The 13,525-nt window shown below is 41.5% G+C and overlaps 1 protein-coding gene across 1 annotated transcript; it reads right to left on the reverse strand.

Moving 5' to 3' along the window:
- Nucleotides 1-213: 213 nt before the first annotated feature.
- On the reverse strand, nucleotides 214-4,277 carry LOC149015916 (cysteine-rich receptor-like protein kinase 25). Its single transcript, XM_089156581.1, is given in 8 exon segments — nucleotides 214-1,098; nucleotides 1,210-1,360; nucleotides 2,054-2,291; nucleotides 2,496-2,706; nucleotides 2,815-2,832; nucleotides 2,834-2,937; nucleotides 3,114-3,248; nucleotides 3,405-4,277. Coding segments are annotated over 8 exon segments (2,046 nt in total). The 5' UTR covers nucleotides 4,246-4,277; the 3' UTR covers nucleotides 214-750.
- Nucleotides 4,278-13,525: the final 9,248 nt, after the last annotated feature.

Genomic DNA, 13,525 nt, shown 5'->3' on the forward strand with positions numbered 1-13,525 from the left:
TAACCTCGCATCCTCAGACAGATCTCCCCTGATTTTCTTTATTTCTAGAGATGAAAATTGTGTTGTAGGCTCTCTAGCTAGGAAAGGAAGAACGTCGAAAGGCACAGCGTTTTTTTCCCCTATCCACTCATGGTTGATATCCCTTTGTAATCAATTGGCGTTTTGCTTGCCCGAGGTTGAATAAATTTATTTCAATGACCAAAAAAAAAAAGATTTTGAGTTTGTAATAGTAACTAAGGCAGTGAGTTTGTAATTCAAAACGACTTTGCTTTTCTCCAAGGGACAAATTCTAAATTTTGAGTATTAGTGGCAGTAGTGATCACCCTTTGAGAGGGGTTGGGCTGGCCATCTGGATCACCCATCAAGTCACAAGTAATGAAAAATCCACTCAAGCTTCTCCTTCCAAAAGGATATAAGTTTTATTTAGAAATTGAGAGGCTTAGTAGTCTGCATTCAGCAGCACTTTCCAATCTTCAGCATCACAAGATTTTCGTTATTTGATGACATAGGAAATAAAATCTCTAGCTACGCTTGGATTTTACCAAACAATTAAACTAGACTTCAAAGTATCCCAATAGAAACTGGAACCAACAAACTTCCTTTTAAGCCATAGCCACCAGGCCTTAGGCTTGAAAATAGAGATTTCAAGCCTCAACCACAAACAAATAGTACAAGAAACAAGAACAACAACCGTGGACAAGTGAGTCCATAGGTGCGATCAGTGGAGTTGATACCTTTATTTTTGTAACATTATCGGGGCTCTAACTCAGTAATCGAGTCTTCATTGATAGAAAATGGTATCGACCTGCTTTTAGACTGATCTGATTCAGATTCCACCATTTGTTTTACTTCTGTAAGTGCACCTGATTCCATTCTGCTTCGAACAAAAAATGCTGGTCGTAAGGGTAATGGCAGAGTAACTGAGTAGCTACTCAACATTAGGACTACAGTTGCCATAGTGGGTCTGTCAGCTATGTCATCCTGAACACACAATAACCCAATATGAATGCATCTCATAACTTCATTTCTTGAACAGTTTTCTCTTATACTTGGATCAACCAACTCAAGCACCGTTCCAGCATTCCAATGACTCCATGCCTGAACAATTGATCCATATAAGTCATTAGGTCTCTCAGGTTTTAAGATAAAATGAAAGTCCTAGTAATCCATGGCAATGAATTGAAAGGAGTACAAACACACACAACTTACATAGCTTAAAAGGTCCTCAGCACAGTCCGATTGAAAGAAACTGCTGTTCTTCTTCCCAGTTAGAATCTCAAAAACTAACACTCCAAAGCTGAAAACATCTGACTTGACTGAGAACTGCCCCTGCATTGCATACTCTGGAGACATGTAACCGCTGCAAGAAATTAATTTACTATAGTTAAAGAAAATATTGGTAACCATATAGATTCTACTGGACTGTGCCTCTTCTTAGTTGTTACATTCTACTTATAGCTTCAAGATACAAAGAAAACTCTGATTCTTTTCCTTTCTAGGGTTCACCCATTGTTTGGATTTTCCTGCTGCCTCGATAATGTGTCAACATGAAATCTTATAGAGAAATTGTGAAACAGAACTTAAAGGGGCAGAGAATCAACCCAAAACAATGCATACAACAGGGTGCAGCAAGAACATGACTGCAACTTCAGTTGTAGTAGGAGAGGGGGAGGAATGGGGAGAGAAAGCCAAGTTGGGCTTTAGTTTTTGCAACTGCTATGAGGTTGGCTAGTATAACCAAAATTAACTTCTCATGTTCACTGTTCCAGATAAGCTGAACCAGCATCTTCAAGAAAAACCACACCCTATTTCAGTTAGGCTTAACTGCTATGAAACTTCTCCAAATTAATGAAGCAATTCAGTTCTCTGTTCTTGCGGAATAAGATACATAGGTTGTTGAATTTATTGATTATGCAGCTAATGTTTATTCTGCTGCTTTGGGACAAGTATTCGCTAACATTTCTTCTGAAATAACGTCAGCATTTCGAAGACTAGAATATGTCAAAATGCTTTCTCTGATCATAATTAGAAGAAATAAGGTTACTGAACTTACTAAGTCCCAACTATTCGGTTTGTATTTGCTTGAGTTTGGTCCACACCAAAAATTCTTGCCATCCCAAAGTCTGAAATCTTAGGATTCATCTCTGCATCTAACAAGATGTTGCTGGCTTTAAGATCTCTATGAATAATTCGAAGTCGGGAATCTTCATGAAGATAAAGAAGTCCTCGAGCAATCCCTCCAATGATCTTGTAACGTCTCTGCCAATCTAACTTCAGACACTGCTCAGGATCTGTGTTCATTCAAATGAAATGTAGTATTAAAATTTAGGAATTGAACATGTAATGAAGTATCAGGAGTTCTAGTTTTATGTCCACAATCCACAGAAAATTGGGCAGCTAATTCATGGGAGTCCACAAAACATAAGAACAAACAAATTCCACACCCCTGCACCAAGAGAACGAGTCAGGGAAACAGAGAGAGATGTAGAGCGAACCAAACAGGAAGTAGTCAAGGCTCTTGTTGGGTACAAACTCATAGATGAGTATCTTTTCCTCTTTCTCCAAGCAAAACCCCAAGAGTCTAACCAGATTCCGGTGCTGAAGCTTTGCTACTAGCACAACCTCATTCTTGAATTCTTCAGCACCTTGCCCTGAGTTCTTTGCAAGTCGCTTCACAGCAATCTCTTGTCCACTAGGAAGTTCACCCTGAAGAAATTGCAATTGATTAATAAACTTGTCTAGCTTCATAAGCAAATCAGAGCCACCTTCAAGGATTTTAGTTTGGCTACTATATGTTAGTTACTGTGTTTCTACCTTGAAAACTTCCCCAAAATCCTCCTTCACCAATTTTATTAGCATCTGCAAAGTTGCTCGTGGCTTTAACAACTCTACTGAAATCAAATTGTAATGATTCTGCACTTCTAATAGGGATCCAACCTATCCACAATCTATAAGGAGGAATACATTAACCACAATCATTAGAACAAAATCAATGAATATATATATATACCTACATACAAGAGCCAAGATACCCAGGAATTAGGAGTCACTGGCATCTTTAGCCACTTAACCTAACACCAAGAATTTTCCCAAGAAAGGCCAAAGCTTCTTACCATTTTCCTTCGATGGATCCTGCTTTTTCTTCCGAATTACCAAACAATACAAAAGAACAGAGAAAAGAACCGCTCCTGCTACAGCTACTGGAACAACAATAGCAACTATTTTTGTGGACGATTTTCTTTGATTTTCTGCAAGTAACTTTCACTTATAAGCAGAATTCCTCTTTCTGAGTATAAAAAACAAATCCCTGGACAAGATCAAATGCGATCTGCTCCTCGGTTTTGCAGTGAACAAATATTAGCTCATCATACTATAATAAAAATTAAAATCTCCAAGTAGCTCACCTAGACTGGCTGGAGTAGTAGTGCCGTTACCCTGAGGGGGAGGAGCAAGACGAGTTGGGGAAGGAGACGGTGCAGGAGATGTGACGTTATAGAAAGGGTATATCTCATATCTAACATTACAACTCGGATTGAGAACTCTCCCACCTTGCTTTCCACCACAGCAAGTTGGAAGATCACCGATGGCACCTAAAAGGCAAGTATTACAATCGTTGGCTGATAAATCTGGACTACACTGACCCAGGCAATACAGATTCTGAAAATCTGTGTATTTGGCTTCTTGGGTAGCAAATCTCTCTGAATTGGAAGCTGCAGCAGTAGCGACCTTGTACATGGTATCAGATAGTAGCTGATTAAACGAAGTGGCGTTTGAGATATTCTGGGTATTCCACATGTAAACGACAGGGGTTTGGGTTAGGGTAGAGAAGAAGGATTGATTTGAATAGCGTAACGTACACTCATCGTACCAAACGTATCCAACTTTGGTGTTTTGGCAAAGCTGGGTTATCTGGGTGGAAGCAGTGGTGGCACAATCGCTGCACACGTTGTGGCTGACATCGCCTCTGCAGAAGTAAAGGCCGTAAGCAGTGTTTGAGTTCTGGCCGGCGGTGGCGTTGCGGTAGGAGTTGTCGGAGTTGGAGGTGGCGTTGGAGGAAAGAGAAGACAAAACGGTGTTCAGGTTGGATTCGTAGGTGCTGTTGGTACTGTACAGGGTTGTGTTGGGACAAATATTGTAGAGGAGTTCAGGGTCAGCACAATTGCAGAAGCTAAGCAGGACAGCGAGGGCGAAGAAGAAGAGGAGCAAGACCTGGGTTCTTGGAATTATGATCATGCATGTTTCCATTACTGCTCCAGCTCTGCAACTCCACCTTGTTCTCCTTCGGTCCTTCCAACTCCGATAATAAAGTAGAAGGAGAGGAAGATTACCAAAAAAGAAGAAGAAGTCATCGTTGACCATCTCCTTCAGCTTTGACTTTCTCAAGATGTCGTAAAAACACTGCAGAGTAATTAAGATCAGTATTAAATTGGTATTGAAAAAAAAAACTCTTTTTGTACCTTTAAATGACGATAGCAAGACACTTACTACCCAACTAAACTAGAATAGAAGACATGATTCAAAATAAATTAAATGTAAACATGACTCGTCACATATGTTTTCTAAGACGAAATTCTTATCTTATACAATGTATCGCTGTTGTGGAATTTGAAATGGTTGATACGGAATGGAAATTTCAACCTAGTATTTCTTATTCCCATTTTAATATGAGGTCATTATACAACACAATTGGAGAAGTAAAGTTTTCTCTATTTGACTCCATTATTCATCGCCGTGTATGATGTACCAGAGAATATTATTGATTTCATATTCATACAGGGAAATTGTAGCTTATAATCTTAACTATGAAGATATTTTTGGGGTTACCAGACCCTCATAGTGTTGGGTCCTGAACTTGTTCATGTTGCCCAATCAATTGGATGACTTGCGCTCACAAAGATGTCAATGTGGGCCGACATGGGATAGGCCAGGAAACCGCCTCCGATAATCAAGTTAGTCTAGGCACAACAGTGAAGGTTTGAGTTAGGTTCTCAGAGCATAGGTAGTAAGAGTGGTTAATTGCTCACACCTATTGCCATGCAAAGTTTGGGTATTTATAGGCATTGCTTTTGGTTGGGCATCTTGCTAGCCCAGTGACTTGGACTGTTGAATGCGATGTGGTTTCCTTTGAGGGCATGTCCTTCTTGTGGTAGTTCGTTGGATTGGCTTCGAGTGAGACGTTATTACGTGGTCTCCTCCAAATCTCCGCTATTAGCGGATTGGGTGGCCATTCCCTTAATTGTCCATGTTGACTTGGTCCTAGTATGGAGAATTACTTGGCCTGGTTGTACTGGCTCCAAGCATCACCCCATTCTAGCTATCCTTGCCCAACATGATTCTAAAGAGGCCCAACCTAGTGCTTGACCACTACACAAGCCCCCAATTCTGTGTGCTCAACTTCCCTTTGTGGTCGAGTGGATAGAATGCTCAACTTACCCCTTATACTGGCCTTACATACTCAAATGCTGCTTGAGGTGTTCTAACTTGTGTCCCCTGCTCATATGTTGTCCTTGAGTCATTGCTCAGCCCGATTGCCTTCAATGCCGATCAGAAGGCTGACTCAAGATATGGCCCAAAGAGCTTGATGGTTGCATTAACGAGGGCACGACAGTTAGGGATTGCCTAGAATGTTATGTCCCTCCGTCTTTGAAATGTTAATCATTGTGTCGCTTTGGTACGACGGTTACTCATCATCATTGCTTGAAAATGTCGCTTGATCTCAACCATTGCTTTGTTTGATTGCTAGTCATTTGATTATGACTATTCCTATTCACTCACCAGTACAAATTGGTGAGCTCCCTAATAATTATGCATTTATCACTATTTATTTGATTTAATTTCTCATACTTAATTAACTAGTAGAGAGCTAATTGAGTATCTTTATGTCTTTTTCAAGAATAACGAGATTTTGGTTATTATAGATAATATGGAGCAAAGTTGACAAATATATTAGATATTGGTGGATTTTAATCCAATTAAACCATGGGATTCAATCTTGCTGCCCAAGAATCATGAATGTTGCCAACGTAGAGCTGTTCTAGTGGATGAAACCATAGTTCGAAATTTCGAACCGTGTCGCCGTGTCGCTCCTTGGCGACACGACGACACGGCCGAAATTTCGCCAAAAGTCGGGCGACTTTTGGTAGGGGTTCGATGAAAAATCGAACCCCTGTTTCGATGGGTTTTTTTGGTCATTTTGACCTGAAATTTGATGTGTAGCCTAATTTGAGGCTAATAAACACATTGGTAGTGTTATTTTGATCTAAAACATTACCTAAACTAATGTTCTTAATCGACCCATGTCCTACTATACGCGGACGAAAGCCCCGAAACTAAAAACCTAAAAACTCATAAAACCAAATCATATAAAGTCTACAATTCATTGTACAAATAGTACATAAAATCATCCAACCATATAAAATCGAAACTCTCGGCTCGGTACCATCGTGCCTAGGTGGATCGAATTCCTCTGACTCAAACTGTCTCCATTGATGTCCCCCCAACAAATTCACATACTCATCCCATCTCATACGATATTGAAAATTGTCTAAGTAATCATTCACTGCAGTTCTATGGCGGTCATCTTCTGCCGTGAGAACTCCAATTTGAGGAAGTGAGAATAGGGCCAAGGACGCGCATGCCATCAGATGCCCTTGTTGGTACGAATGACTCTGATTGTGAAAGAGGGAGAGGGACACCATAGCTCCCATGATACGAAGAACTAGAGGGGACACCATAGCTCCCATGATACGAAGAACTAGAGGGGTTACTAATTCCCATATCATCCGTCCATCGAAGGAGGGAGAGGGACACCATAATTACCCGTAGGCCAATAACCTGGTGTGGAGCCTACGGACTCATCCAAGCTCATGGACCCCATTGACGCAATCGCCGCATCCCAAGGATTAACATAGTCATGGCCAGCTCCCCTCGATGGTGGCTCGGCCTCGTATCAGGATATTGACGACCACGCTGATAATCACCACCATGATCATAATCCTGAGTGGCATGATCAAAATGACTCTCCCCAGTGTATCTGGGTGGGGGCTCCTGTGTCTCTGGTAGTGGAACATGTATACGCTCTCCAATTCCTCCACCACCACCACCACCACCACCACCACCACCACCACCACCACCACCACCACCACCACCACCACCACCACCATCATCATCTCCACCCGGTCGACTAGGCGAGAGTGTGTCATCGGGATTGTTGTCCTGCGGCTCCTCCGTGCCCGGTGCCATCATCCAATCCTCATCGGCGGTGGCAGCTGCCTCTGCATGTGCCCTGACCCTCTTCGGTGGCCATATAATCACCCACATTAACCCCTGCAGGCTTGAGCTAGTTGCGGGTCGGAGGCCTCCCTCCGAGTTGGTCCAATACCGGCTCACCCCTGTCCAACATCCCTGAGTGAGGGGATCTTGGTCATCTTCGGCAACATCAAATATATCATCGAGATTGATGTATTGCCTTTCATTCGAGCCTGCTCCCTGGCATATTGCGGCTTCAACCTCATATTATAGTGAATAAATACGAGGTCATTTAGACGCGGCTTCCCAACCGGTTCCTCCTGGGAGTGGATCATGCTGAATGTACTCCAATTCCTCTCACATCCAGAGGCGAGCAAGTCGAGACAGGATCCTGACTGCCAATCTTCGCAAGTTTGATGAACTATTGCCATAGAGATACCACCATTCAGCTGCATTATCACAAAAACATTAAGTTAGAAACTCAAAAGTCAAAAGACTCAAAACATTTATGCATCTAAGCCCTAAGGATCTAACTATATAAGTATCTAACCTGGATCCATGGTTTCTTGCCCGTCTGACACCAGCTCCACTAAAAGACCCAAATGCATCTCTAAACAATTTGATCTGCAATAATACAATCATTAGTATTGATTGGTTATCTAAATTATTTAAACAATTAATACAACTCACTAATCGTTTGAAATTCCCAATGTCTCACCTCATTGTGGCAAAATGATTGGACCATCTCATCGGCTCCAACCGTTATTACACGTATCGGGGCATCCAATAGGTTTGTGTCCAACCCTAAATGTTGACTATATTGATACTTAGGGTTTAGAAAATATCTGCATAATTAAAAAGCTTAAAATTAGTACTACCAACTACCAAAATACCAATACCTACAATGCTACAAGCCCACAAGTCTACAAGACTACAACTACAAATCAACAACCCAGAATATTTACTTACCGGCCCTATGAAGAGGATGCATCAGATGAGCTGTCCATCGTGCATCGACAATATCTAAGAAAGCCCGATGTCCTCTAGGGTTTGCTGCCTTTATAGCATCCTTCATACGCTCAAGGGATGCATACAAGTGGGGCATAGTGGGTCCCCTCAAGGAAGAGTCCACCATACGCAAGACCTTTACTATAGGATCTATGGGTCTGCAACACTACGATAACACATCTCCGAAATCATCGGATGATATTGTGTCGTGCGGGCGCGCCCATTGGTCGTCTTGAATTATCACAAACTCATTAAGTCAATAGACAATAAATATCATACAAGATAATCATAAACTCATAATATAAATATAATAATTTATAAGATGAAATAGTAGATAGTTATCTTACTTGGATCCAGCCCAATCAAACCACTCTGCGATGCAAACATGGATGCGAGGCCCGACTTCTTATCTTGCATCTTGCTCAAGGCGACAGAAATTTGTCGCAAATCTTGTCGGACCAGGTCGCACCAACTCACCTCCACATGATCTCCGCATCATTGCCAAAGCAACGTTATGATTGTAGATGAAGTTGGTTACCGTCTTGCACTCTCAGCGGTGTTGTGGACAATGCTGATTTTTCCAATGTCCTTCGACATTAGGTCAATTGAATGTGCGGCACAAGGTGTCCACATAAGGTTATAATCAGGTGAAGCCATCAACACTTCACCGGCCTTCTTATAGTTGGAGCCATTGTCGGTGACAATTTGCACCACATTTTCCTACCAACCGGTCAATCACATCCTGCAGGAGACCCATGATATATCGTGGTCTTTCGTATGACCGTAGCATCCACCGATTTCAAGAAGACAGTTCTCTAATCACGGTATACCATGAAGTTGATGATGGACTTCTCGTCGGGCCGGTCCATCCATCGGACATGATGGTGCATCCATAAGTATCCCACCAGGGTTTCATACTATCAATATACTCCGCAGCTCTTGCTTCTCCTCTTGAAGGAGGGTGGCCATCAACTCGAGGGTTGGGACCACTATATCCAGGCGCCCTGCAATAGTATCAATCATATTCGTATAGTATGGACCCTGTCTGTGTTTTTGGGATGTGATTGTAATAAATCCACTTTGACATTGCCTTCTTTACCTTCTTTGCCATACCTTTCCATGCACCAGATATCTTGGGCTGCTTGGCCCCTTTTCTCCGAATGTATCGGGATCTTGCTCCATGGTCGGGTCCGGACGGCGTGGATAATCGGATGGTTGCCGTGGTAGTGGCACCGAGGCAGTCCGAACCTGATGTATGAGGGGCCCGCGACTCGTGATCGCCAAACATGCCAAATACACCACCCCTCCCCCGAATCGAAGGTCAGCCCCCGTAGGCCTAGATGGACCAGCTCGAGCTCAGCTCGGCCATATCCCGCTCCCCGATGGTGCAATCGTCGCCTCGCCATGGCCCGCCGCATATCCCTCTCCTCCCGATCTCGTCCACATCAAGGATCAACATCCCTATCATCACTCGAATCATCCACATATGATGACGGCCCCCGCACCGCATCATCTAGTGCCGTTGACTTCCTGCGATCATCTTTCTTCTTCCCCTTTTGTTTTTGTAAATCCACGAGTAACTGATTACATCGGATGGGCCTCGTGCATTTAGTCACATCCTTTGAACTCCCGGTGATGTGACCCTTGAACCTACGATGCCACCGAGTATATTCTTTTGTGACAAAAATTACACTCGGTTTATTTTTGTCTCCATCAATAGCCGACAATATTGCCATCGGGTTAGTCCTCCCTCCCTCGCGATCTCTCGGGTTGTCCCGACCGCCTTGACCCCCGTCCTGCCCGCCACCCAGGAAGACCCAGCCCCTCGACTCCCACTACGGACATGATGATGTTGCATTCAAATAACATTAACAAATAACAACATCATTATAATTGTTTATACACATAAACAATCATATATGAAATTATGAATATTGCATGTATGATATAATTATAAAAATAGCCGCCCATATCAAAACCGGCGATGAAGCCACATGGACAACACAACCAACAGTTGAAAAATACTTATATAATTATTCCATAATTTTCAAAACATTTCCCCCCATTTTCCCCTATTTTTGCATTTCATAATTATTGATATTTTTATTAATATCGGGATATTTTTTGAAAAATAAAATAACTTATTTTTGGGTCAAAAAATATTTCGACTCCGTGAGTCCATAGATCGGCTCACGGAGTTCCACATATGTTTTTCTATCATCATACAACCACCGTATCACTTAAAAAGTAATCATACAAGATAATCAAAATATCATTTTTTACCCACAAAAATAAAAAAATTAAATACTTTGCGGAAAAAATTCCGACTCCGTGAAATCGTAGATCGTCACATGGTATTCAACATATATTAATTTCAAAATCATCCAACATCATATAGCATGCATTTTGTGAAAAATTACTTGGATAAGAATGGTTACCGTTTGCGAAAAAACCTCGGATCCGGCGAAACGGCCCGATCGAGAAACAACATGATATCCGGCAACAAGGAAGCAAGATGTACCCGTAGATGTCGAAGATCGGACGAAAATATAGTGAAAAGTGCGAAAAATGAGAGAGAGAAGCTCGGAGAAGAGAGAGAGAGAGAGAGAAAAAAAAAAATTGAACGAAATTCGGGCAAATCGCCCTTTATCGCCGAAGTCGGCAATTATCGCCGACTCTCGCGAGTCGGTGTCGCGGGGGGTGTCGTATCGCCCCCAGCGACATGGCGACATATCGCCCTGTGTCGGCGATATGTCGCCGACATTTTGTACAGTGGTTGAAACCAACATCTCTTAGTGAAAAGGTCGGGAGTTTGGCTCTCGCTGAGGCATATTAATATCCCATCCCTCGGCTTAATAAAGCCCCTTTGTACCCCCCAACAAAAAAAAAAAAAAAAAAAAAAAAAAAAAAAAAAGAATCATTAATGCTGAGATTCAAATTTAATCAATGCAAGGTGAACATGAATCTTAGCCAAATTGGAAACAAGTGGAGGCCCAAAGAGTAAAATTGGTAACAAGATCCAAAAATATTGCAAATAGACCCGCTTTGGATATTTTGGGCATAATTCTCCCTTTCTGAACTCGGATTGAGGTGACTCAAGATGTTATAGAAAGATAACAAAAAAATCTACAATTTTATAGTTTTGAGTTTTCCAATAATTGAAACGAATAAGGGCCAAACTAATGGGTAAAGACAATGAATTCAAAGTGTGTGGGAGAGATAAAATAGAGGAGTCAGCCACGGATAGAGGGGAAGAAGGCAAGAGGATCTTGGCTCTCTCTCTCTATCTATCTATCTATCTATCTATCTATCTCATTGTGCAAGAAGAAGACCATGAACTACTCTCCACCCCCAATTTTTGTCCAAGAGTTCAACAACGTTTTTGGTCCGAAACTAAACCTTTTGTCAAAGTACTGTCCATGATTTGTAGCAATCCTTGCTAGAGTTTCAAATCCATTATTATTTGTTTTATGACTTTTTTTATTTTTTGTAATGAGTAGCTAGTTCTTTTTTTTTTTGGGATGTATATGATCCATTGTGACATCTAAGGGTGTCGATTCGGTACGGTAACGGTAATTCGGTACGGTATGGTACGGTATTGAATTTGAAAACCTCAAACCATAACCTTACCGTACCATATTTAAACGGTACGGTATGAAAACGGTAATTTAAAAAACGTTACGGTATGAAACCGGTATGGAAAAATTGCAAGGTTCGGTATACGGTGCGTTTTGTTACGGTATTGTATGGGAACATAACAAGTTTGGAACATGCAAAAAAACACGATGTGAATTATAATAAGCATACATCAACATACAATGACTTATACAACTACACTACCACAACCAGTGCTGAAATTCATAACATCCTTCCCCACTCTCCCTTTCTGAGTACTCTCTGTACTCTGGCTCTGACCCACTGTTCTTCTTCTAATCCAAATAAAATTACCTACTGGAAGTACAATTTCATCAACTGGAAACAGATAAGAAGAGAAAGACCTATATATAATATAAGTGCTTAAGCTCTCACTTATTAACAAGAAGTGGATCAAGAACAGTAGATGGATTGAAGAAGCAGCAGCAAGTAAATGACTGTTGCAGTGAAGTCGGCGATAAGAGCTCAAGTTACTCTGTCGCAGCACTTGGGAACTTGACCACAGATAGGCAACCAACCAGCATGGCTATTCCCTTTGTTACCCACATATGCAATTGCTAAAGCTGCTGAAATGCTTGAGCTGAGCAACATTACCATGATCTACAAAATCCCATAAAAGAGCAATTTCATTAAATCTATCCATTTTTCAAATTCACAAACTCAAACCAAGAACAGAGGAGTTGAATTACCACACCAAGTGCCACAACCTAGCGCCAAAGGAGACTCTCTTTGGGAAGGAAAATAACCAGCAACCCATAAACACTAACAATGGCATTCGTTAACTGTAACCTCTATGTTATCTCCTTCGTTGATGCGGAGAAGCTTGAAGCCATCAGCATAAGCCTGCAGCAAATGACCATAAACATCAAAAGCAGGTTCCAAAGGACATCAAACTCGATGACAAACAAGGGAAAGTAGGCTCAAACATGTTGATATACATAAGAACTAACATCAAATTCATGAATATTTCATCAACAATTACCTTGTAAATAAGTATTCTAAGCAATCCAAGGGCACCAGCAAGGTGACAATCAACCCACCGAACCAGAAAAAGAAACAAATGCGCAACAAGCTATAAGACAATCTCAACAGCCGCTGCCTCTGCTCTCTGTTCTTCTCTTCGATTGTGATGAACAAAGGAAAGTTAGTGTTTAGAATTAGGGATTTAGGGTTATAGTTATGCGGTATACGGTATGAAAAACGGGATTCGGTATTCGGTTTAGCGGTACGGTAAATGGTATTTACCAAAGGTATGACACCGTTTACCATAACCGTACCTTACCGAATGACCAAATTCGGTAACGGTACATACCGTACTGAATTTCGAAACGGTACGGTATGATACAGTTTAAACGGTTTGGTACGGTACAGTTTAACGGCTTTTTAACCATATTGACACCCTTGGTCACATCCACCCAGTTGGTATCCATTCACCCGAATACGTGGGAGAGTGATCCATAGCCCAACAGATCAGGTATCAGACAATCACCAACCATTCTACACAATAGTCTCATGAGCAATTACCCTTTATTAAATTAAGAAGTCAAAAAAATGACATTACCCTCATTTGTGAAAACTATATTGAATGCCAAAATATCCTTGAAATCTTACATTT

Source organism: Hakea prostrata, chromosome 5, assembly GCF_041222555.1.
Source record: "Hakea prostrata isolate BN-2017 chromosome 5, UWA_Hpros_2, whole genome shotgun sequence".
In the NCBI taxonomy this organism is placed as follows: domain Eukaryota; kingdom Viridiplantae; phylum Streptophyta; class Magnoliopsida; order Proteales; family Proteaceae; genus Hakea; species Hakea prostrata.